The sequence below is a fragment of the Myotis nattereri genome (assembly GCF_964212035.1).
Source record: "Myotis nattereri genome assembly, chromosome: 19".
NCBI lineage: Eukaryota > Metazoa > Chordata > Mammalia > Chiroptera > Vespertilionidae > Myotis > Myotis nattereri.
Genome location: NC_138095.1, coordinates 4877189 through 4902089, shown reverse-complemented (window position 1 = coordinate 4902089; position 24901 = coordinate 4877189). Strand labels below are relative to the sequence as shown.

Sequence of the window (24901 nt, the reverse complement as noted above, 5' to 3'; positions counted from 1 at the left end):
CCTGCAGTCCCTTTTATCTTCTGATGCATTTCATCCGTGCACTTTACTCCTTAACACTTCGGGATGTATGTCACTCGCTAGAGTTCAGTGTTTGTTTACAGTTCCTTTTGTGTTTGTGTGTGCCAGGCGCACGATAGGTGCTTAACAAATGTCCATCGGTGTGTGAAGGACTCCATCAGATCAAAACACAGGAGAAAGAAGGGTTTGCGCATGCCTGAAAGTAATAGAACCCTATGGAGTCTGACAGGGTCACGTCGGCTGTCTTAGTAACCTCAAAATAAAATTCCTTCCAAAAATAAAATAAAATAAAATAAAATTCCTTCCACATCTTCCCTTCGCCCCTTTACATGCATCCGGGGCCCCACCTGTACCTGTGTTAGAACATTCCATTCTCAGAGGCCACGCATTCCATTCTCAGAGGCCAGGGAGAGGAAATCTTTCAGGGAAATGAGGCCAGAATAGGTCAGAGCTCCTCTTCCCAGTAGTGGCTTTCGGGTCATGAGCAATGACAGGGATAAGAAGCATCTGATGAAGATTGAATGGGAGGATTGTTTGTCTGTTTAGCCTATTTCATGGCCTAATCAAGGGATCCTTCATACAGGCCCGTCACTTTCAGGCTGACGATGGGTTAAAGAATCAACAGTTAGTTTCTGCTTGTCCACATTCCACCCACTTTTCCAGGACTTGGCTGGCAGTTCATCTCCTCCTAAAGGCTTCTCTCACCATTCCAGCCCAGGGATTGCTCCATCTAGTTGGCATTCATTATTCACTGCCTTGGGAATTTTGTTTTGCTTGACTTATTTTTTTAACTAACCTTTTTTTTAAACCAAAACCGTATCATCTGCTGCACGAACTATTTCATAACCTGCTTTTTAAGTTAGTGATCTCCACTTTTCTACTCCAGTAATTTTCCCCTCTAAGTCAGCGGTTCTCAACCTGCGGGTTGCCAACCTGTGGGTCGCGACCCCTTTAGGGGTCGAACGACCCTTTCACAGGGGTCGCCTAAGACCATCGGAAAACACATATAATTACATATTGTTTTTGTGATTAATCACTATGCTTTAATTATGTTCAATTTGTAACAATGGCAATACATCCTGCATATCAGATATTTACATGACGATTCATAACATTCACATTTCCCTAATTGATCTCCAGAAATGTCCTTTACTCTTGGTTTGCACATCAGAATCTAATCCAGGACCGTGCCTTATTTTATTGCGTTACATGTTACCCCTTAAGTGTTATTTATTTTAGTACAGTTTCCCCATTGGCGTTGACATGTTTTAAAAAACTGGGCCGGTTGTTCTGTAGGAAGTTCCAGCCTCTGAATTTGGTTGTTTTCTCATCGTGACATTTAGCTCATTCTTCTATTCTGTGGAACCTCCTGTTAACTGGAGGTTCTATATTACAGCGTGGTGGATTCTAGTCAGACCTTCTTGGCTAGACGATACGCACTTCTGATGCATAACATCAGATGGCATAGGCTGGTTGGTTGTCCCCCAGACTAGGGAGATGATGTGAGGTCCTCCCTTGTTCAGTTGTGTTTCTCCCCTTTCGACAAGAAAAGTAGTCGATGGCGTATTCAGGCATTGACTTTTGAAAGATTCTTTTTCAGCACCACCAAATACTGGAACATAATTTCTCTTCCTTCGAAGCCATTGAGCATTTTGGTGAAAATAGCATATCACCAACTAAATTTTCCCATGAAGATTTCCAACATGGTGTTTTGGTCTCTATAACTTACTGTTCTGAATTCTGAAAAGTGAACCAGTTTGGAAGACTAACAGAAATTACACTTTATCTCTAAGGTTGAAATTCGGAAGACTTCAGGTACAAGGGATGGGCCCTGCCATCTGTGGAAATGACAGAGAACTGCCTCTTAATGGGCACAGGTGTGGGAACATGCACAGTGCAACCAGGGTGATTCAGGAAGGAAGGACTGGGCTTATTCTCACTATAATTATAATACTCAAATTACATACCATGGAGGTTAAGAGCTGCCGGCTGGCATGGGTCTCCCTCCCTGGATTGGGGTGCGGGGCTCCAACAGGAGCATTGGGTCCTGGGAAGTTCATACCTGGATGGAGGGGGCATGGCATGTGACTTCATGACCCCGTTTGGGACATGCGATCATCCAAGACTCTTCCTAACTGGAATTTGGCTTCACACGCCAGTTTTTTTCAAGCGGTGCAAGGGATCCGTAACCTTCATATTTATTTCTCACCACTGCTGGTGGTCAGGAGTTGGGCATGAATTAACTGAGCCCTCTGCTCAGGGCCTCTCAAGCCCCTCCACAGCACGACCCCCTTCTTCTCCTGGAGGAACCACTCTCCTAACTTTGATGGTAATCAGGCCTTTCCTGCAGCGGTTCTCAACCTGTGGGTCGCGACCATCGGAAAACACATAGCATATCAGATATTTACATTATGATTCATAACAGCAAAATTACAGTTATGAAGTAGCAACAAAAATGATTTTATGGTTGGGGGTCACCACAACATGAGGAACTATATTAAAAGGTTGAGGCATCAGGAAGGTTGAGAACCACTGCTTTACAGCGAGTTTCACTTGCTAATTATGTATCCATAAAGAATACTTTATTTTTCCTATTTGGGAATTTTGCATTAATAGAATCATACAGTGAGAATTATTTTGTGTCTGATTTCTTTCACTTAACGATTTGATTTTATAGTTTATCCATGTTGCTACAAGTAGCTTCAGTAATTTTCATTTGCTTTGGCATATTATAATCCACTAGAGACCCGGTGCATAAAATTGGTGCACGGGTAGTGTCCCTAGGCCTGGCCGGTGATCAGGGCCGATTGGGGCCTTCCTTCTGACTGCTGGCTGGGACCTCCCTTCATTCAGCGCCACCCCCTGTGGGTCAGCACACGTCATAGCGAGCGATTGGTCTCCTGGTCGAACTCCTGCAGGGACAATTTGCATATTAGGCTTTTATATAGAGACTAGTAGCCCTGCGCACGAATCCGTGCACCAGTAGCTTGCTGCCGCCCTCCTGTAGCTCCCTCTGCCCCTCCACCCCGCCCCGTCATAGCTTGCTGCCCTGCCCCCTCCTGTAGCTCTCCGCCACTTGCTTGTAGCTCACTGCCCCACCCTCCTGCTGATCCGTGATCCAGTCATTACGTGGTCAGCCATTACATAATAACCATTTGCATGTTAACATCTTTATTATATAGGATTATATGAATATATCATACACCTGTTTTATTGGTGATGGTTGTTTATAGGTTTTAGTTATTAACAAATAGTGCTGTTATAAATGATCTTGGGCATATATTCTGGTGAACACAGCTCACATCTCTGTGGGATGTACACCTAGGGAATTGCTAGTACATAAATCTTTAACAGCTTCTTTTATTATTCCTGAAGCTGGATTCCTTGCAGTAAAATTAATGGCTCAGAAGATGTAACCATGGAAGTCGATTTCAGAACCACTATGATTTTGCTCCATGATCGTCAGTAAGATAGCCTTTACTCTAGTCTTATTCTTTCTGCTCTGGTGCAGACCAGCCACGCTTCGTTCAGCCTGTGGAGACGAGGTATAGAATCAGTAAGCAGTGTCCTTGCTCTGGGAGCATCAGACTTGGTTTCCCTCAGGTTCATCTGGAAATGTGCCCCTTTCATGCTGCCTGTGGCCCGTGCTTGCGGGTTGACATAGCAACTATGTCTGACTGGCTGGCAAGCTTTGAACCGTTGGGGAATGTCACTGCATAGAAACATCAATTCACCACGATCAAATGTGTAAATAAATATGTTGATGCAGTATATTGTCTTTTAGGATTCACTTTTCCAGAACTTAACGTCTGTCATTTGAATGTTTGAATGTATGTGCTTTTGGGTTGTTGCTTTTACTTTAACAAATGGAACCCTTAGCTTGTTCTTTCCGTGGCTCGCGTCCTTCCTTGAATGCGGGGCTACATCTTATTCATTGCCTAACATATCGCCTTGTCTGTGGTAGATGTCCAGTAAGTATGTGCAGTGGGTCACCGCATTATTTGGGATTGCTGCCTGTGTTGTATTTTTGGTCTTCCTTAGTGTGTTTGGTTTACTAATGAGTGATCCTTTTTATTGAGGAGAGCACCTTCTCCGCCAGCTGGGAGCTCTGAGGTGACAGGTTATTTGGGTTCTCGTTGGCTTGGAATAATTATTCTGCCATTTCGTTGCGCCTCTGTCTGAGTGTGCTCCAAATTTTCATTTCTATCTTTTCAAGCTTCCTTGCTCCCAAAAATGTTCTGGCTTATAAGACTGCAGTTAATTAATAATCTCCATCAGGGCACCCAGATAGGCATGGAAGTTGACTGACAGGAAGGAAGCAAGTGTAAATAGGAAGGTGCATAGCAGTGAGGTAGTACTTTATGCCTGAAAGCCTTCACAGACATTCATCAGTTTTCCAACACCTTGAAGAAGAAGGGAATGGGTTTTTATTATGTATTTAATATCTGAGAAAGTGAGATACGCTTTTAATCTTTTTAAAAAAATACATTTTTATTGATTTCAGAGAGGAAGAGAGAGACGGAAACATCAATGATGAGAGAGATTGGCTGCCTCCTGCACGCCCCCCACTGGGGACCAAGCCCGCCACCCGGGCACGTGCCTTTGACCAGGAATCCACCAGGACCTCCTGTTTCATGGGTCGACGACGCTCCATCACTGAGCCACACTGGCTGGGCTTCATGTCTTAACTCTTCCTGAGAAATGGATGTCACTTGGGAACAACTTACTTTTGTAGCCTGGTTTACATAGTACTTTTTTTTTTATCAGACGCACCCTTTGACCTTCCATTTTTCTCAGGAGAAAACTGAGCTTCAAAACTTACTGGTTTCATGTACACACAGCCGACGAGGCACTTTCTGGAAGAAGTAAGCTGCTCTTGCTCCCTTACCACCTTGGAGAAATAAGAAAATAGAACAGATGCCAGCCCACAGCACTGATGAAGTCTCAGTGCCCCCGAGGACGGTCCGGCAGTGGGTAGGGTTCATTTGTCTCATATTTTTTATTTTTTAAATTTTTATTTATTGATTTTAGAGGGAGGGAGGGAGAGAGAGAGAGCGAGGGAGAGGTTGATTGTTGATCCATTTATCCGTGCATTCATTGGCTGCTTCTTTCCTGCCTTTGCCCTGACCGGGATAGAACCCACAACCTTGGTGCATCGGGACAAAGATCCAACCACCTGAGCTCCCTGGCTGCGGCTGCCCCGTGTTGTTAAAGGCCTGAGGAAACAGGCCAGACTGCTTCCGTGAATTGCTTGTGTTCAGCCAGTGAACCAGGCAGGTGGAACAGGCGATCTGTGTCCCAGCACTTTTTCCTGACACCAGTTTTAAGCCTATTTTTCCGATCCAGACCACATGCTCAGCATGCCTCTGTGACGCTCATTTAGCAGAAGGGACTGGCCATCGCTACACCTTTCGTCTCCCACTCAAGAAAACAGAATGAGGGAACCTTTTGAATTTGCTACTATTTATATTGTTTAACGAAAGTATTTGCTGCATTCCTCTATTAGTAATAACAAATTATTTGCAGCATATATCACAGCTGGTCGTGACTGACACCAATATGTTCATAGTTATAGCTTTATGGAAAAGTTTTAATTATTTTTTTCAAAATAGTACTTGACATTGTTAGATGTCTTCAGTACTTTTGATTTCTTAAAAATAAAAATCAGCAGACTGTGCCTTCTCAGCCACTCACATCCTCTGTCGTTCCTTTTTTTTTTTTCATTGTTGATTTTCTTTAAGTCATTTTTTGTCAACTCACTGCCTGTTGTGAGCCCCGCCCTTTCTGGATCCTGGAGAAGTTGCCAGAGAAGTTGGGCCACCCTTTCCTTTAAAGAACCTACGGGTTAGCACCGTGATAAGCTTGTTTTTGGGGAATAAATTGTCCTACTGGAGAAGTCGGCCTCTCCACAGTTCAGTGCCCTCGTTTAAGTAGCAGGTTAGTAGCATCTCCCCGGTAGGTGTTGTTATGAAGACTCGGTGAAGTGGTCAGTGTGACCGCACTGAGCGCTGTGCCTGGCGAGGTCGGCACTCAGTCACTGTCCACTCAGTTTGCATTTAGGGCGCCACGGAAGGCACTAACCAGAAGATACTCTATGATATGAAGGCCATTTTTAAAAAATGTGAATTGAGAGACAGAAACAAGAACTGAGAGCTGGAGCTTATGAGGAAAGGCTTCATGGAGAATGGAGGGTTCAGGGAGGCTCGGAACTTGATGATGGAGCTGTAGGTGTAAGGGTAAGGAATGGGCCGAAGCCGGTTTGGCTCAGTGGATGGAGCATTGGCCTGCGGACTGAAAGGTCCCAGGTTCGATTCCGGCCAGGGGCATGTGCCTGGGTTGCGGGCATATCCCCAGTGGGAGATGTGCAGGAGGCAGCTGATCGATGTTTCTCTCTCATCGATGTTTCTAACTCTCTATCTCTCTCCCTTCCTCTCTGTAAAAAATCAATAAAATATATTTTTTAAAAAAAGGGTAAGGAATGGATGGACTCTGCTTTGGAGGGAGAATTGAGGCTCCCCTACCTCCTCCGCTTACAGAGAGTCTCACCAGCTTTCTATCCCCCCATGTGATATCTGTGTGGCTTCCCCAGGGACTCCACAGAAAGTAATTCTGCACCCCGTGGTAAAGCCCTCTGGGGTGATTGTGGTCAGCATTACTATTATTTGCAAGGCAAACATCAGATGATATGTCATCTTAGTGAGGCAAGATACAACAAGTATTTTCATCAACAAATCCCCAGATTTGCTGGTAGAATGGCCCACAGGGAGATGACCAGACTACTTCAACTCTGCTTTTCCATATTTCTGTGTGTAAACATGTAATAGGAGATGATTTTAAGAAAAAAATCTTGCCATGGATTTTTTTCTATAAGGAAATAGCATCACGCTTGAATTCTGTTTGAATCGTTTTTGCAAAATGGACATAACAGATGAGGTAAATCTGAAGGGGGGGGGGCATTTAAATCTAATTTATGTAGAGTTTTGTGACTACTGGTTAGTAATTAGGGGGCAGTGGTAATAACTGGCATGATTCATCTTCTGTCAGTTTTGTTCAAATGCAAGGGAAGATTTAAAAATAAAATTCTCGTGCTCGCTTCGGCAGCACATACACTAAAATTGGAACGATACAGAGAAGATTAGCGTGGCCCCTGCGGAAGGATGACACACAAAATCGTGAAGCGTTCCATATTAAAAAAATACATTAATAATAATAATAAAAGTCTTTAAAATTTAATAATTTAATAATAAAAATATTTAAAAAGTTTTTCAGGTAAAAAGTGAACTCATTCTGGCCCTGGCCAGTGTGGCTCAGTTGGTTGGGCATCACCCCAGGCACCAAAAGGTTGCCAGTTTGATTCCCAGTCCAGGCATGTACCCAAGTTGCGGGCTCGGTCCAGGAGGCAGCCAATCAGTGTTTCCCTCTCTCCCTCTCCCTTCTTCTCCCTCTGAAAAATCAAGAAATAAAGTTTAAAAAGTGAACTCATTCTGTAATACGGGAATTTTATAGAATTTGTGTAGTTCCCTCTGACATTTCAGAGTATGTTATAAGCAGCTGTAAGTGAAAAATAAGTGAATTGATGTTTTTCCTTGGATTCAGCAAATTTGTCTGCAGTGTGCCCGGCACATTCCTGAGCGCTGGGATTATGGCGGCAGAGGCAGCGAAGGCCCTGCCCTTTGGAACTGGTATCAAGGGCCGAGAGGCAGTAATTCAGTTAACAAAGGCGTATATATCAGGCGTGATAAGTGCCATAGAGAAAAGCTAAACGGAGGAAGGGACTAGAGATTGACACGTGAGGGCAGGTGCACAAAGGAGGCCTCTCTGATGGGATGACATTTGAGCAGAGGCCCGAGTGAGTGAGAGACAGACCTTGTGAAGGTGCCAGGGCAGAGAGTGCCAGGCGGAGGGATCGCAGTGCAGGCCGTGGTGTAAGAATGTGCTCAGCGTCAGCACGGCGGCCAGGAGAGTGGAACAGAGAGGATGCAGAGGACACAAGAGGAGATAGTGCCTGGCCAGTGGGGCTCAGGGGTGGAGCGTCGACCTATGAACCAGGAGGTCAGGGTTCGATTTCCAGTCAGGACACATGCCGGGGTTGCAGGCTCGATCCTCGGTGGGGGGGGCGGGGGGGGGTGCAGGAGGCAGCCGATCAATGATTCTCTCTCATCATTGTTGTTTCTATCTCTCCCTCACCCTTCCTCTCTCTCTAAAATCAATGAAAACATATTATTTTTAAAAAGAGGAGATAGAGAGGTGGTTGGGGCAGGAGAAGGAATCTTGTACAGTCTTTTAAGGCACGATAATGACTTTATTACGTGTTTTATTCTGAATAATACAGAAAGCTTCTAGAGGAGTTTGAGCAGTGACATGCTGTGACTGTCTTTATTTTTTAAATACGTTTTTATTGATTTCAGAGAGGAAGGGAGAGGGAGAGAGAGAAACATCAATGATGAGAGAGAATCATTGATTGGCTACCTCCTGCACACCCCCTACTGGGGATTGAGCCCACAACCCAAGCATGTGCCCTGACGAGAATCCAACAGTGACTTCCGGTTCATAGGTAGACGCTCAACCACTGAGCTGCGTCCACCGGGCGTGACGGGTGCTAGGCTTGCTCTGCGCGATGGAGAGTTGGCTGCAGGACGCCGCTGGGAGCAGGGAGACCAGCTAGACCAGTGGTTCTCAACCTTCTGGCCCTTTAAATACAGCTCCTCATGTTGTGACCCAACCATAAAATTATTTTCGTTGCTACTTCATAACTGTCATGTTGCCACTGTTATGAATCGTTATGTAAATGTCTGATAGGCAGGATGGTCTTAGGCGACCCCGGTGAAAGGGTCGTTCGACCGCCAAAGGGGTCGCGACCCACAGGTTGAGAACCGCTGAGCTAGGCGCTCCCTGCAGTCCGTAGTCGGGTGGGAGAATGGAGGCAGGGAGACGTGGTAGATGCCGGATGTTTATTTTACTCGGTAAATACTCACATAGTGCTCATTATGTGCCAGCACGGCTTAAACGGCTTTAAAATACCAACCCCTTCATGCTCAGATCAGCCCTCTGAGGTGAATTTCGAAGGACAGCCCCCGGGATTTGTAGCTGGATCGGATGTGGGTATAAAGGGAAGGAAGGGAGTCCAGGGTCATTCCTGTGTTTGGGCCTGAAATGCCTCGGGATGGAGTTGCCATCTCCTGAGGAGGGAAGACGCAGCACCCATGGGTGGAGGCCGTCAGCCCGGAGTGGGGTTTCTCTGCATGTGAGCTGCCCAAGTGGACGTGGTGAGAAGGCAGGTGGCTGGGGTCAGAGAAGAGGTCAGGGCTGGAGATAAATTACAGAAGAGGTCTCAAAGCATTCTGGAAGAATGGCCAACCGGAGGTCTGGTTTTTGCTGCTAAACCCCAGCAGCTGTGGTGACAGCCTTTTTCTCAGGCACAGTCGTGTGTGCTGGCGTTTTCATGGGCTTTGGGATCAGACGTGCATTGTGAATACAAGCGCCATCGTTTGATAATCTGAGTGGCCTCAACTGTGTGACTTAATCTCTTCCAGCTTCTGTTTCTTCAGCTGTGGCAGTGGTTCTCAACCTTCCTAATGCCGCGGCCCTTTAACACAGTTCCTCATGTTGTGGTGACCCCCAATTTCATTGTTACAGATTGAACATAATTAAAGCATAGTGATGAACCACAAAAACAATATGTAATTATAGATGTGTTTTCCGATGGTCTTCGGCGACCCCTGTGAAAGGATCGTTCGACCCCCAAAGGGTCGCGACCCACAGGTTGAGAACCGCTGATCTATGGAGTCGGTTAACAGGACACACCCCACACATAGCATTCAGATAAAGTGAAGTAAGGTATGTTACCTAGATCCGCGCTCAGACATAGCGAGTGCTAAATACGCATTCATCGTCTTCCTTCCTTCAGGTTTACTCTGTTGCATTCAACCCTAACAGGACACGAGAAATCTAAATCTGAAGCCTACTCCCACATACGCTGTTTTGAGAGGGCGCCTGTTTCATAACAAGCTCCGAAAAGGGCTTTCCGATCTATCAACTATCAAAAAATAACCTTTTAAAAGGCAGGAGTTTAGTGAGGTTTACAGAAGGCTCGGGGAAAGACCAGGGGTGGGTTCTAAGGAGAAAAGTTTTCACCTGAGAAGCAGCGTGAAGGCCCAGGTAAAGCACCCAGCGGCAAATCCGCGGATCCGTCACGGGCACTTCGCACGGAAGCCTGAGCCACGGCGACCTCACAGAGGGAATGGTGCCTTTCCTGGCATGGGCTGTTTACATCAAAGGGAATTGCCTCATTAATTCTCCGATGATCCTGCTCGTACTTTACAAAGGGACACTCTGGGGGTTTAGCTTAATCCCACTTCCATTTTCTACCTCAGAAAGTACTTACGTAAGGTTTTCAGATTTTACCTCGTACAGCAAACATTTCAGCCCCTAATATGTGCCGTGTACTTTTTTAGGGAAACAAAGATAAATAGGAGGTGCGATTCCTGTCCTTGCGTCCTTCACCGTGTAAGAGAGGAAGCAGACGTGTAAATAAATAAAACAGTGGGTGGTAAACAAACAAAATAGAGTGTAATAGGACTGCGAATAATGTTGTAATTCTCTCCTGGCAGATTATAAAAGCAATATAGTGGTTGCCTATGGGAAAACTGGGCTGTTCAGGTTAAGAATTTATCAGGTGAAAATTTTCAGGGAGAGACATTCCAATAGGCAGAATGCTGGAGACAGGTCCAGGGGAAAGAAAAAGGCTTAATTGGATTAATCGTTTGTTTTTACAGTGGTGGGAAGAAAGTGGCCGCCACTGTGAAAGCAGTTTCCCCTTAATCCCTCTCCAGCTCCAAACAAGAACGTTTGAACTTCTTAACCTTCCTTTCGAAGTCTAGACGCGTGCCCTGGTGAGCCCTACGACCAAAAGGGAAAAAAAAAGTACTGGGATTTTCTTTCTTAATGAGGATTAGACGTGGCAGTTATTTTTTGAGGGACTCCATTTGTCTTCCAGTGAAGAGTTCCTGAGTGCTTCCCCCGCCATTCCCATCGCTGCCCCAAATTAAAATGGACGAAGTAGAATGCCATTCCAATACCCACCTTCCCCTGGCCCTTCCTGTTTATGCTGAGAAGATGATTCCTGTCTTTTCCAAGTCTCTTCCCGCAACCTCCTCTGAAGCACAGACACGTCACCTCCTGGGAGCCCTCCCACACGCAGTGCTTTCAGCCCTGAGCGAAAGGGCGGCGGCTCCGAGAGGCGTGTTTGGGGACAGCGCACGCGCGAGGTAACCGGACAGGAATGCTGCTCTCCGGCCTGCGTTTGTGGGTCCACCTTCTTCTTTGCCTCCGAGACCTTTCGGGGCTTCTCTGTTCTTACCCACCATCCTGGGTGATGACCCTGCCTACGTTCCCTGCAGCGCTGCCACCAACCTGGGTGATGGCCCTGCCTACATTCCCTGCAGCGCTGCCGCCATCCTGGGTGAAGGCGCTGCCACCATCCTGGGTGAAGGCCCTGCCTACATTCCCTGCAGCGCTGCCGCCATCCTGGGTGAAGGCCCTGCCTACATTCCCTGCAGCGCTGCCTCCATCCTGGGTGAAGGCCCTGCCTACGTTCCCTGCAGCGCTGCCGCCATCCTGGGTGATGGCCCTGCCTACGTTCCCTGCAGCGCTGCCGCCATTCTGGGTGATGGCCCTGCCTACGTTCCCTGCAGCGCTGCCGCCATCCTGGGTGATGGCCCTGCCACCATCCTGGGTGAAGGCCCTGCCTACATTCCCTGCAGCGCTGCCGCCATCCTGGGTGAAGGCCCTGCCTACATTCCCTGCAGCGCTGCCGCCATCCTGGGTGAAGGCGCTGCCACCATCCTGGGTGAAGGCCCTGCCTACATTCCCTGCAGCGCTGCCGCCATCCTGGGTGAAGGCCCTGCCTACATTCCCTGCAGCGCTGCCTCCATCCTGGGTGAAGGCCCTGCCTACGTTCCCTGCAGCGCTGCCTCCATCCTGGGTGAAGGCCCTGCCTACGTTCCCTGCAGCGCTGCCTCCATCCTGGGTGATGGCCCTGCCTACATTCCCTGCAGCGCTGCCTCCATCCTGGGTGAAGGCCCTGCCTACGTTCCCTGCAGCGCTGCCGCCATCCTGGGTGATGGCCCTGCCTACGTTCCCTGCAGCGCTGCCGCCATTCTGGGTGATGGCCCTGCCTACGTTCCCTGCAGCGCTGCCGCCATCCTGGGTGATGGCCCTGCCACCATCCTGGGTGAAGGCCCTGCCTACATTCCCTGCAGCGCTGCCGCCATCCTGGGTGAAGGCCCTGCCTACATTCCCTGCAGCGCTGCCGCCATCCTGGGTGAAGGCCCTGCCTACGTTCCCTGCAGCGCTGCCTCCATCCTGGGTGAAGGCCCTGCCTACGTTTCCTGCAGCGCTGCCTCCATCCTGGGTGAAGGCCCTGCCTACATTCCCTGCAGCGCTGCCTCCATCCTGGGTGATGGCCCTGCCTACATTCCCTGCAGCGCTGCCTCCATCCTGGGTGAAGGCCCTGCCTACGTTCCCTGCAGCGCTGCCGCCATCCTGGGTGATGGCCCTGCCTACGTTCCCTGCAGCGCTGCCGCCATCCTGGGTGATGGCCCTGCCACCATCCTGGGTGATGGCCCTGCCTACATTCCCTGCAGCGCTGCCGCCATCCTGGGTGAAGGCCCTGCCTACATTCCCTGCAGCGCTGCCGCCATCCTGGGTGATGGCCCTGCCTACATTCCCTGCAGCGCTGCCTCCATCCTGGGTGAAGGCCCTGCCTACATTCCCTGCAGCGCTGCCTCCATCCTGGGTGATGGCCCTGCCTACATTCCCTGCAGCGCTGCCTCCATCCTGGGTGAAGGCGCTGCCTCCATCCTGGGTGAAGGCGCTGCCTACATTCCCTGCAGCGCTGCCTCCATCCTGGGTGAAGGCGCTGCCACCATCCTGGGTGATGGCCCTGCCTACATTCCCTGCAGCGCTGCCTCCATCCTGGGTGAAGGCGCTGCCACCATCCTGGGTGATGGCCCTGCCTACATTCCCTGCAGCACTGCCTCCATCCTGGGTGAAGGCCCTGCCACCATCCTGGGTGATGGCCCTGCCTACATTCCCTGCAGCGCTGCCACCATCCTGGGTGATGGCCCTGCCTACATTCCCTGCAGCGCTGCCTCCATCCTGGGTGAAGGCGCTGCCACCATCCTGGGTGATGGCGCTGCCTATGTTCCCTGCAGCGCTGCCGCCATCCTGGGTGATGGCCCTGCCTACATTCCCTGCAGCGCTGCCTCCATCCTGGGTGAAGGCCCTGCCTACATTCCCTGCAGCGCTGCCGCCATCCTGGGTGAAGGCCCTGCCTACATTCCCTGCAGCGCTGCCGCCATCCTGGGTAAAGGCCCTGCCTACATTCCCTGCAGCGCTGCCGCCATCCTGGGTGAAGGCCCTGCCTACATTCCCTGCAGCGCTGCCTCCATCCTGGGTGAAGGCGCTGCCACCATCCTGGGTAAAGGCCCTGCCTACATTCCCTGCAGCGCTGCCGCCATCCTGGGTGAAGGCCCTGCCTACATTCCCTGCAGCGCTGCCTCAGGGCTGGCGTTTTGCATCCTCCGTCAGTCCCTGTGCCAAATTTTCTCAGACTCTTCAAGATCTGCCCTCATTAATATTTAATCTTTTAGACATTTCTGTGCCGGTGATTTGAATGTCGGGTGTTTTGTTTTTAATGGATTGGTTGCTCCTTCTTTCTTGCTCTGAGCCGGGAATCCAACCCAGAATCTTGGCGTATTGGGACGACACTCTAAAGCAGGGGTTCTCAACCTGTGGGTCACCAACCTGTGGGTCACGACCCCTTTGGGGGTCGAGCGACCCTTTCACAGGGGTCGCCTAAGACCATCGAAAAACACATATAATTACATATTGTTTTTGTGATTAATCACTATGCTTTAATTATGTTCAATTTGTAACAATGAAAGTACATCCTGCATATCAGATATTGACATTACGATTCCTAACAGTAGCAAAATTACAGTTATGGAGTAGCAACGAAAATAATTTTATGGTTGGGGGTCACCACAACATGAGGAGCTGTATTAAAGGGCCGCGGCGTTAGGAAGGTTGAGAACCACTGCTCTAAAGTTTAGAGTCTAACCCAGCCGTGGGCAAACTACGGCCCGCGGGCCAGATCCGGCCCGTTTGAAATGAATAAAACTAAAAAAAAAAAAGACCGTACCCTTTTATGTAATGATGTTGACTTTGAATTTATATTAGTTCACACAAACACTCCATCCATGCTTTTGTTCTGGCCCTCCGGTCCAGTTTAAGAACCCATTGTGGCCCACCCCTGGCTAAACTACTTGAGCCAGCCAAGGCAAACATCAGATCTGAAATCACATAATAGTGCTGAAAATGACAAAAATAGCAACAGCTAGCACGTCTAGTACTTAGTGGGACCAGGCACCTTCGAAGCCCTTTGCACGTATTAATTTATTCCACCCTCACAATGACCTTTTGAGGTAGCTACCACTTGGTCCTCATTTTACAGGTGGGGAGACATTCTGCCTGAGGTCACCCAGGGAAGCAGCCCGTAGAGAAGAAAGACGGTGTTTCTTTCTGAGCTTGAGTTTGGAACAGTTTTCGCACAGGAGCTGAGTCTTTTTTGTCTTTTTTTTTTTTTTAATATATTTTATTGATTTTTTACAGAGAGGAAGGGAGAGAGATAGAGAGCTAGAAACATCGATGAGAGGAACATCGATCAGCCGCCTCCTGCACATCTCCCACTGGGGATGTGCCCGCAACCCAGGTACATGCCCCTGACCGGAATCGAACCTGGGACCCCTCAGTCCGCAGGCCGACGCTCTATCCACTGAGCCAAACCGGTTTCGGCAAGGAGCTGAGTCTTATGCATTTGTCTCTGTCCTTAGTTTCAAGCATAGAGAGCAAGTGTCCCGTCCACATTGGAATTAGTGCACAGGGCCAGGCCATCAAGTTAACACACAGGATTGTGTGTCATTTTGGTTCAAAAAAAAAAAGACTTCGTGAATCAAAAGCTCTGGTTGTGAATACAGTATATTGGGAATATCTGGGGCCTGTCTTATTGTAGGAGCCCTCATAGAACATTTAAAAATAAAAACTGAAAAATATATTTTCTCTGAGTTCTTCTGAAGTGGTTTTTTTTTTAAATTTTTATTAAGTAGCAATAGGACCTGGACATTGAATAACGGCCCTGTTTTAGAAACAAAAGCAGATTAACAATTAGCATCTGTCCTTTTTTCCTTTTTCAACTTGGTGCCCAAGTTGCTGGTCTTTGATGCTGAAGGATTGCGTTGGTGACAGTGGTTGGAAGGAGGATAATGAAACTGTTATTGTGCTCTTCCCTTAAAGTTATTTCCAGTGAAACAATGAGCCGTGGCCCCCATCTAGTGTGTACACACACGTAGAAAGACTGATGGGGGGTCAACAAAATGCTAACAATATTTTAAAAGCATTCTGCAGTGGGGTTCTCTTTACATTTAAATTGAAAAATAGATTCAATTGTTTTGAAAATAGCGTTCTAAATTAGCAAAGTTTTCAACTTCAGTACATTACAAATGATTTTAAATAGTTCCCTCTCTGTCTGAAATGAGAATAAATTCAAGGTAGTGGCTCTAACGTCACTTTCACCTCAATGAGCATTTTTGAGAGGGAGCAAAGGGGGGCCGGGAAAGGGGTGCTCTGTGTGGAGGCTGAAAGGACAAGTGCAGAAGCTAAAGGTCTGGTGGGAATTCCCGCTCAGCACCTACCAGCACAAGTATGACCTTGGGAAAATGACTCACCCTTGGTGTCCTCATCTGCAGGTAGAGTCAGACCACCTCCTTCTCCCGTTATTGTGAAGATTAAATGAATTAATAAGCATGAAATGCTCACACCAGGGTGGAGCACGTAAGAGATGCTTGATACGTGAGGCGTTGCTATGGTGTCATCATCCGGATTGTCACTCTCACTGCCACGCCCGAGGTAGTTCAGGCCTGTTATTCATCATGCCCTGGCAAAAAAGAAAAAAAAGTTGATATTTTTTTTCTTTCCTTTTTTTTCAAATACAAGCCAAAGTTTATTTAGAAAGTCCCAGGGGTACAAGTAAGTCAGCTGGGCTGCATGGGCTCAGGAAACAAGTTACTGAGGCAAAAGACGGGTCCTTGGAGCTTAGGAGAAAGACAGGCAAGGAGAACACACCTGGGGGAAGGAGGTGGGGAATGGCAGGCTCGCAAGCGAGGCACGCGGCCACCGACCTCGAGTCTGACATGCTTGCTCGGAAGAGAGTGCTGGGGAAAGATGGGGGTGGGGAAAGGCACAGGTGTGGTCTAGAGAGAGAGCACTGATCGTTTTTCTTTTTAAAAATGTTTTTGTTGATTTCAGATAGAGGGAGAGGGAGAGATAGAAACAGCAGTGATGAGAGAGAATCATCGATTGGCTGCCTCCTGCCCGCCCTCTACTGGGGATCGAGCTTGCAACCCAGGCAGGTGCCCTGACTGGGAATGGATCATGGACCTGGTTCATAGGTTGATGCCACACCAGCCTGGCTGAGAGTTTTTTCTTAAAGCTCAGTAAGTCAGGCAAAGTATTAAAATAGTATATCTTTCCTGCTATGATTTCTAAGTTAATTGGTTCATTTTTTTCCTTTTTTGACAAACAAGTTAAATGGATGCTCACATGTAACTAATGCAATTTCCTTTCCTCCTTTTAACAAGAAAGTATATAGTTAACAGTTCTGCTTTGGCCAATTTAAACAAATTTAATCTAAATGTTCCATTTGGGGGAAATGTTCGTATGTTATTAATCACGTCAAGAAGAAGAGTAATCACGGAACAGCTCTGCTCAGGGGGGAGAGCGTAATCTGTCCAAGATGGTCCACTGACCACATTGAGCATTTGGGGAAAAGGAACACAACATCCGTGTTGTTTTTTTTTGTATTGTTTAAAGTATTACATGTCTCCTTTTTCCCCTTGATTAACCCTGCCCCCCACCACCACTCCTACCCCTGAGGGCAAGCCCCCACCGCCCCGGTGTCTGTGTCCATTGGTCATGCTAATATGCATGCATACAAGTCCTTTGGTTGACCTCTAACCCCTCTCCCCACCTTCTCCCTGCGGTTGGATGGTCTGCTCGGTGCCACCTTCTCTCTAGATCCATTTTTGTCCATCAGTTTATGTTGTTCATTATATCCCACATATGAGTGAGATCATGTGATATTTATCTTTCTCCGACTGGCTTATTTCGCTCAGCATAATGCTCTCCAATTCCATCCGTGCTGTTGCAAATGGTAAAAGTTCCTTTTTTTTATAGCCACATAGTATTCCATCGTGTAGATGTACCACAGTTTTCTAATCCATTCATCTGCTGATGGGCACTTAGGCTGTTTCCAAATCTTAGCTATGGTGAATTGTGCTGCTGTGAACATAGGGGTGCATATATCCTTTCTGACTGGTGTTTCTGGTTTCTTGGGATTTATTCCTAGAAGTGGGATCACTGGGTCAAATGGGAGTTCCATTTTTAACTTTTTGAGGAAACTCCATACTGTTCTTCCATAGTGGCTGCACCAGTCTGCATTCCCACCAGCAGTGCACGAGTGTTCCTTTTTCTCCGCATCCTCTCCAGCACTTGTCGTTTGTTGATTTGTTGATGATAGCCAGTCTGACAGGTGTGAGGTGGTACCTCATTGTTGTTTTGATTTGCATCTCTCGGATGATTAGTGGCTTTGAGCATGTTTTCATATGTCTCTCAGCCTTATGTATGTCCTCTTTCAAAAAGTATCTATTTAGGTCCTTTGCCCATTTTTTTATTGGATTGTTTATCTTCCTTTCATTAAGTTGTATGAGTTCCCTGTCAATTTTGAAGATATAACATTCGCAAATATGTTCTCCCATGCAGTGGGCTTTCTTGTTGTGTTGTTGATGGTCTTTTGCTGTGCAACAGCTTTCTGTTTTGATGTAGTCCCGTTCGTTTATTTTCTCTTTAGTTTCCACTGCCCTAGGAGCTGTATCGGTAAAGGTGTTGCTACTAGTACAACTTATATCTGATATTTTGCTGCCTATACAACGTCCGTTTTGTTTTGCCATTTTGAAGATTTATTAATGATAACAACCCAAGCACTCACATTATAAAAGGAGCTCGCTTCAGATAGCTCAAGGGCTATTTAAGTGTTAAACTCTTCAGCATTCTTTAACAGAATTAGAGTTATTTCTCAAATGTCTTGTTTTTATAATCATCCAAGCTGTATGGAATGAAAGTAAGAGAAAATTTGAGAATATTAGAAATCAATATCTAAAGTCTAACATGTTTCATAATACCCACTGGAGGCAAAGTATTGAGAAGCAGACATATTTGTACTCTGTTGGTAGGGATATAAATTAAGGCAATGCTCACGGGGGGACAGTTTGGCAATACCTATCAAAATGAATATGCGGATCCTTTTACCTTGTGATTCCACTCACAAGAATGTATTCATTTCTAGGACAAAGATAGGTAAGCAAGGATTTTTTTGATTTTTTTGCAGCAAAGAATTGGAACACTCTAAATGTTCACAGGTAGGGACTAGTTCAATAAATTATGGTATATTTGTATAACTAAGTATCAGACCATTGTTAAAAAGAATAAGGTAGATCTACATATTGACATAGAAAGACGTTAAATGTGTATTTTTAAAGGTAAGTTTTTTGGTAATGTTTTCGACAGATATGAATAGAAAATTCAGAGAAGAAACAACTCCAGTGGGGGTGATGTCAGCGCTATCACTAGAGAACGGGACTTTAACTTCCATTTCGGTCCTTTGGTCTCTCCTCCCCCCACTTTTTTAAAATTCTGAACGTTTGTTACTCTCATAGAAAACAATTTTGAGTTGAAGAACAAGAAAAACCAGAGCTGAAATCACACCATCCTTTTTGTATTATTGATTACCGATGGCATTCTTTGCCACAATTCTGCCGCCACTGTTCCTGGCTACTTAATCAGACGTGGTAGCCAAAACCCACCATGTGCAGAAATAAACCATGAGTCCTGTCCTGCCATTTTCCATGATCAGAATGAACTGTTCTAAGATCAGGCCGCCGCCACCTCCTCGTCCAAAACCTGGAAGGAGGAAAATTCTTATTTCCAAGGGCCATGACTGCTGCCCTACACCTAGGTAGGAAAATTTGCATCTCCAAGAGAGCTGTGGCTCCTGGAGATTGGGTGGCTACTGAATAGCTTTGAAAGGTCACCAGGAGACCAGAACCGAAAGGTATGGCTGCGAAATATTTCTGTATTTCCCCCTATTTTCTAGCTTGACCCACACCTTCATGATGTTGGCTGAGTCACTTAACAGGCTGTTTTCAGTGCCGACCCCAAAGTGGACTGTGTCTGTGACAGCACCCTGTGACGTTTACATGGTGTTCTCAGTACCTGTTTTTTTGTGTGGATTTTTAAAATATTTTTATTGATTTTTAGGGAGAGGAACGTGGGGAGAGAGAGAAGCACCCACGTGAGAGCAAAACATCTATCGGCTGTCTTCCCTACCAGGGATCGAGCCCACAACCTGGGCACATACACTGACTGGGAATCCAGCTGGCAACCTTTTGGTGCACAGAGCAACGCCTAACCAACTGAGCCACACCAGCCAGGGCTCAGTACTTGGTTTTTAAGAAAAACAACTGATCCTTGGAAAGTTTAATGTTTTACACAGTTGCCCTAAATTTGTAGCAATGCAATATTTCTTTCTTTATTTCCCTCAACTTCAGTGATTTGACTCAACCCACAAAGTCCTGAATAAGAAATAGGGAAATGGGTGTTCCTTTAGACCAGCGGTTCTCAACCTGTGGGTCGCGACCCCTTTGGCGGTCGAACAACCCTTTCACAGGGGTCTCCTAAGACCATCCTGCATATCAGATATTTACATTACGATTCATAACAGTGGCAACATTACAGTTATGAAGTAGCATCGAAAATAATTTTATGGTTGAGTCACAACATGAGGAACTGTATTTAAAGGGCCAGAAGGTTGAGAGCCACTGCTCTAGACCCACCCTTTTTGTGTTACTGTGTGAAGGAGAAACATGTCTATAATTTGGGAAAGAGGGGTTAAATTACATAACAACTCGTCCACATATGATGGTGGAACAGGAATTGTAACCCTGACCACCTGACTCTCTTTCCATCAGGCCACCTCCTCTCAGGAGTGGAGTGGGTCCCTTTGGTTACCCTGGCTAACTAACTCTCCTACTTGAAGAACTTCAGAGAAGCTGGGAAATTGATTATGGAGCTAAAAGGGCTTTGTAGGTTTCCTGATACTTTGATCAGAAAGCATTTAGAACATTCGAGTTGTGTTACTTAATTTATGTGCAGAAATAGATAATATTCATTCTGATGGGTCTAAAGATCTAAGCCAGATTCCATCTCGGAAAAAAAGAAGAAAATCATTTCTGTTGAAAGGTGCATTAGTTCCTTGCAGATGGTAGCTTTATCCGTCCGTCCGGTTGATCCATCCCCTCCATCATCATCACAGGCAAATGGCTGGCCACCTGGTTGGAGGGGGAGCACAGAACCTGTCGGGCAGGGACCAGGGCAGTGCCACTCCCTGTCAGCCTCCACCTCCCTGTCTGCAGAATGAGGCCAGTGATTCCTGGGTTCCTGCTTCGTGGGGCTCTTGGCAGTTCAGATGAGAGTGTAGATTAAAGGCCTGTGAGCACTGTGTCCTTGGCACATCTGAGGAGTCGGACATTAAAGGAGGCCTTATGCTCAGTGGTTACGCACTCAGATGCTGGAGTCGGGCTTCCTGGGGGGAAGAGACGCGGTTTATTTCTAGGGAGGTCGCTTTGAGAGGAGACACGTCCACAGGACCACACCTGAGACCACCTGGGCTAGATTTGTAGCCTTCAGTGCCCCTCTGTGGCTTCGGTGTCTCAGGATTCATGTCAAGGCGGTGATGCGCAGAATAAGGTCAGCTGCCTGAACTGCCCAGCACTTTGCAAATCTACACGTATTTGAAACCCTGGGAGGGTTTCAGCTGCATTCAGCGCAGGCAGTCACACTGCAGCACGTATGAGATGGGATTTTCCTCCTGGGCCCTAAATTCTATTAGAAGAAATTTTAAGAGTCTTAAATAAAATTGCTTAGTGCTAAAAAATAAATAAATAAACAGAAATAAAGAAAGAGAGAAAGAAAGAGAGAGAGAGAAGCCTTGCTAAATTGGACTCACAAAGTTTGGTTTTGAGAGTGAGCCATAGAAATGGGAAAAACTATTTCAAGATCAAAGAAGGCAGCATCGCAGTCCTAACTTGAGAGTGAGATGACCCAAAGTTTGCCATTCTGATGTCATCGCTTACGGAGATGTTGGGCAAGTGTCCTCACTTCCTGTTCCCTCAGGAGTAAATTGAGGGTGCTAGGCCTTACTTTGGTAAGACAATTGAGACAATGCATTTAAAGCATTTAGCATGGTTCTTAGCACATAGACTTGGTAAATATTAACGTTATTTTTAGGCAAGGGTGACTGACATATTTTTAAGTGATTAAGAAGTCTAAAACAAGCTGGCAGTGTCTGAAATTAAATTTAGAATATGAAGGAAAAAGTGGTTTCATTTTATTTTGTTGTGTTTTATTTATTGATTTTAGAGAGAGAGGGAAACCTCAATTTGTGGTTCCATTTATTCATGCATTCATTGGTTGAGTCTTGTATGTGCCCTGACCAGGGATTGAACCCGCAACGTTGGTATATCGGGGCGATGCTCCAACCAACTGAGCTACCTGGACAGGGAGAATTGTTGTTTTAAAATTAGAACTATAAGTTAAGATTCTTCTTACGTGCCTCTCTAGTTGGGGATGGAGGGGAGGGGCAACATTTGTCGAATCTGTGGGACCCAAAAGAAGACAGACAGTTGGTTATATCGCCCTTGAAGATAAAAAGAACCATTGAGCCTGTAACCATTACCGCGAAGGCCTCATTGAACAGCTGGCCGACCGTTTCGGCGTCATGGCGTCCCACCTTCTCCAGAAAGCCTTTCCTGAGCAGCTCGGCACAGGTGATCTCGCCGGGAACCGTAAAGCTTACTGACCCCCATTTCGACCCAGAAAAGCATGGAGCCGTCCTTGCCGGTCCGGTGGCTCTCCTCTGCACTGGGCAGTGTTCGGGGAGCGCCTGAGTGGGGCTGGGCTGGAGCCCCGGAGGAAGACTCGAGTTGTGTCTTATCCAGGGAGCAGGGAGCGTTCTTTCAGAATACTCGCCTGCCTGCGTATTCGAGAAGGTGCTGACCCGCCATGATACCTGGCGTTGCTGTTTCAGCATTAGAGAATAAGTGGGTTAGGGTGGGAAATGAGCAAGCACCTCAGCCAGCGCTCCCCCAGAGAATTAAAAGTTACAAAATAGCCCTGGCCGGCGTGGCTCAATGGTTAGAGCACCGGCCTGCGCACCAGAGGGTCTCAGGTTCGATTCCTGGTCAAGGGCACGTACCTAGGTTGCAGGTTTGATCCCTGGCCCCAGTTGGGGTGTATGCGGATGGCAACCGATAGATGTTTCTCTCTCCTCCCTTCCTCCCTCCCTAAAAATCAATGGGGAAAAATATCCTCTGGTGAGGATTAACAACAAAAAAGATGTTGCAAAATAATGTCCTTGAGGAGTGAGAGGCATAACTCCTAACCGGCAGGACGGAGTTTTAAATAGTGCCGTGCTGAGTGGACGTGAGCAATGCAGACCACGATGGCCCCCTGGGCCCCGCTGAGGAGCTGGACGGGAGAAATACCGCATTTCTCCGGTTGTAGGTCTGTCTGTCTGATTCTTTCGTGTAACTCACCGAGGCTTTGCTGAGCTGCTGCTGTGAGCCGAGTCAGGATGGTGATGGTAACCTTTCCGAGCTGACTCCTTTCTAGACCTTTGGCCTCTGACCAGCAGAGTGGTCTGGACCCCGACAGAGCCCTTGATGGTGGAGGTGGGGGCGGGGGCCTGTCTCGTGTGGGTGCTAGAGGACCTTCGAACCCGGGGAGGAAACCAGCCTCTCATCTTCTCCTCAGAGAATAGAGTTGCAGAGAAATAAGCGCTTGAGAAAGGAAAGGCAAAAAACCGGAGCAGCCGCTGTGGCGCCCCCTCTGAAGGTCTCTCTGCTTGCAGGCATCGGAGGTGGAGAGACAGCTGTCCCTGCAGGTCCACGCCCTCCGAGAGGACTTCCGGGAGAAGAACTCGTCCACCAGCCAGCACATCATCCGCCTGGAGAGCCTGCAGGCCGAGGTGAGCCCCGGGCACGCCGCTGGGGTGCAGGTGCTCTCCTGTTTGCGGGCGCTGGGTCCGGTCTTTCCGATAAGGAGCCCTCTGACCCGGGAACCAGAGCCCTGCGCTCTCAGATCCTAGAGAGACAGGGCAGCGAGAGGCTAAGCGGGGAGCATGGCCACGCTCCTGGGGAGCCCGTGGTCTGGAGGAGAAGGGAGCTGAGTTACTGCTCAGCGTGTTGAAATCATGAGTGACCTGCTTTGTACTGAATATGTTGATTCCTCCAAAAGCATCGGGCCCATCCTCAGCGGGAGGTGGGAAGGGGCTCTTCCCTCCCTCCACTCCACCGGGTCCCGTTTACCCGCCTGAACGGGCTATTCTCACCTCCAAAGTGAGCATAGTAGAGTAGCTGCTTCGAGGGTGGTTGGGAGGATTTGGTAAGTTTACACGTGGGAAGCGCTGGGTGTGGTGGTTGTAATGTTATTGAAAGTGGACTCGTGGCCATCGGGGTCTGTGGCCCTGCGTGGGCGGGAGGGCAGAGCAGCGTAGCACTGAGGAGGCGATCCTGGGAGCACGCAGGTGTGGGCGGTGAGGAGAAGGGGGGTCATACCGGCACCCAAACAGGCTTTTTCCTGGGAGGCTGCTCCCTGATCTGCTCCGAGGACCCTCAGCCACGTGCCCGAAAGAGCCGCCCGTGGCTGAGTCACACTTTGGAGGACAGACCAGGGCCGGGCACACGGGCACCCGCTGTGGTTAAGGAATCCGCCAACCTGGTCAGGCCCGAGGCGGGCTGCTCCCTGCTTCGTGAAGGACCCAAAGATGTTTTCCTAAAGTCTGTCCGCGTCTTCTCTTTCCTCCTGCCTCTCCTTCCCGACCTCCCTCCCTCCCCTGGGATGGAGCAGCAGGTCCTTGAAGTAAGTAGCCTGCTCCGTGGGCCTGGCATGCCTGTCCGTGTCCGTCTGTGTGCATGACTTGCCACTCACCTGCCGCCGCCAGGGTCTGACTCCCCGAGTGGCCTGTCTTCTCTCTCCCCGCACCCCCCCCCCCCCCACATCCACTCTTCCCACACCCTCACTGCACAGGCCCGTTCCTCGGAACGTGCATTGCCAGATTTGGTCACAAGTTCCGGGGGACGGGGGCGGGGGAGGGGGTGTTGTCCGCCTCCTGCCGATGCCTCGCTCCCAGCAGCACTGCTGTTGTTAAAACCCAGGCTGTGAGGTTACTCGTTTCAAACAGGTGACTTCATGGGCCCGGGTGGTCTCTCAGAACTGGCTCATGGCTTCACGGAGTGGAGCTTGGGAAGCAAGGGTGATGCAGGGGGAGGAAATGGAAGGGCCAGAGGGCGTTTACATGAAAATCAACTGGAGTAAGAATTCCCTTGGCGGCTTCGTGGCTTCAGGGAGGGAAGAGTGGGCCCATTCACAAAAGGGGCTGCTCCCTCCGTCCCTCACGGGCGCATGCTTGCCAGACAGTGTTTCTTTGTTTGGCCAGACACCTGATCTCTGGACAAAGGCCACATACTTGGTTCCCCGGGACATGGGCTGGTGGCCATGGAGATCTGTGCCCAGGAGCAGAGAGGGAGGGCAGCGGGGAGCAGGGGAGAGGTGCGGAGGTCCTCGCAGGTCCCCCTCAGTGAATGTTACCCACACGAGAACCTCGCAGCCACGGCAGGAGGCTGCGGACAAGCAAGACACTGGTTGAGAAATC

At 48.2% G+C, this 24901-nt stretch overlaps 2 protein-coding genes across 4 annotated transcripts in view; one reads left to right on the top strand and one right to left on the bottom strand.

The window, feature by feature from the left end:
- The window catches only part of BICDL1 (BICD family like cargo adaptor 1), a gene marked incomplete at its 5' end in the record, with an annotated part of 82905 nt that overhangs the window by 33254 nt on the left and 24750 nt on the right, over nucleotides 1–24901 (top strand). For all 3 annotated transcript variants that reach the window (XR_013997211.1, XM_081113353.1, XM_081113352.1), the window contains one exon: nucleotides 23099–23215. Coding sequence is in view for 2 of the 3 variants with exons in the window: in XM_081113353.1 (XP_080969479.1) it covers nucleotides 23099–23215 (117 nt within the window). The remainder of the gene's footprint in view (nucleotides 1–23098; nucleotides 23216–24901) is intronic.
- On the bottom strand, nucleotides 11374–22253 carry LOC308534985 (uncharacterized protein; the record flags this gene model as incomplete). The annotated part of the gene is made up of 5 exons (XM_081113707.1): nucleotides 11374–12149; nucleotides 12199–12855; nucleotides 12945–13494; nucleotides 21926–22021; nucleotides 22215–22253. 5 exons carry the CDS (start codon nucleotides 22251–22253, stop codon nucleotides 11374–11376), a joined length of 2118 nt encoding a protein of 705 aa, XP_080969833.1.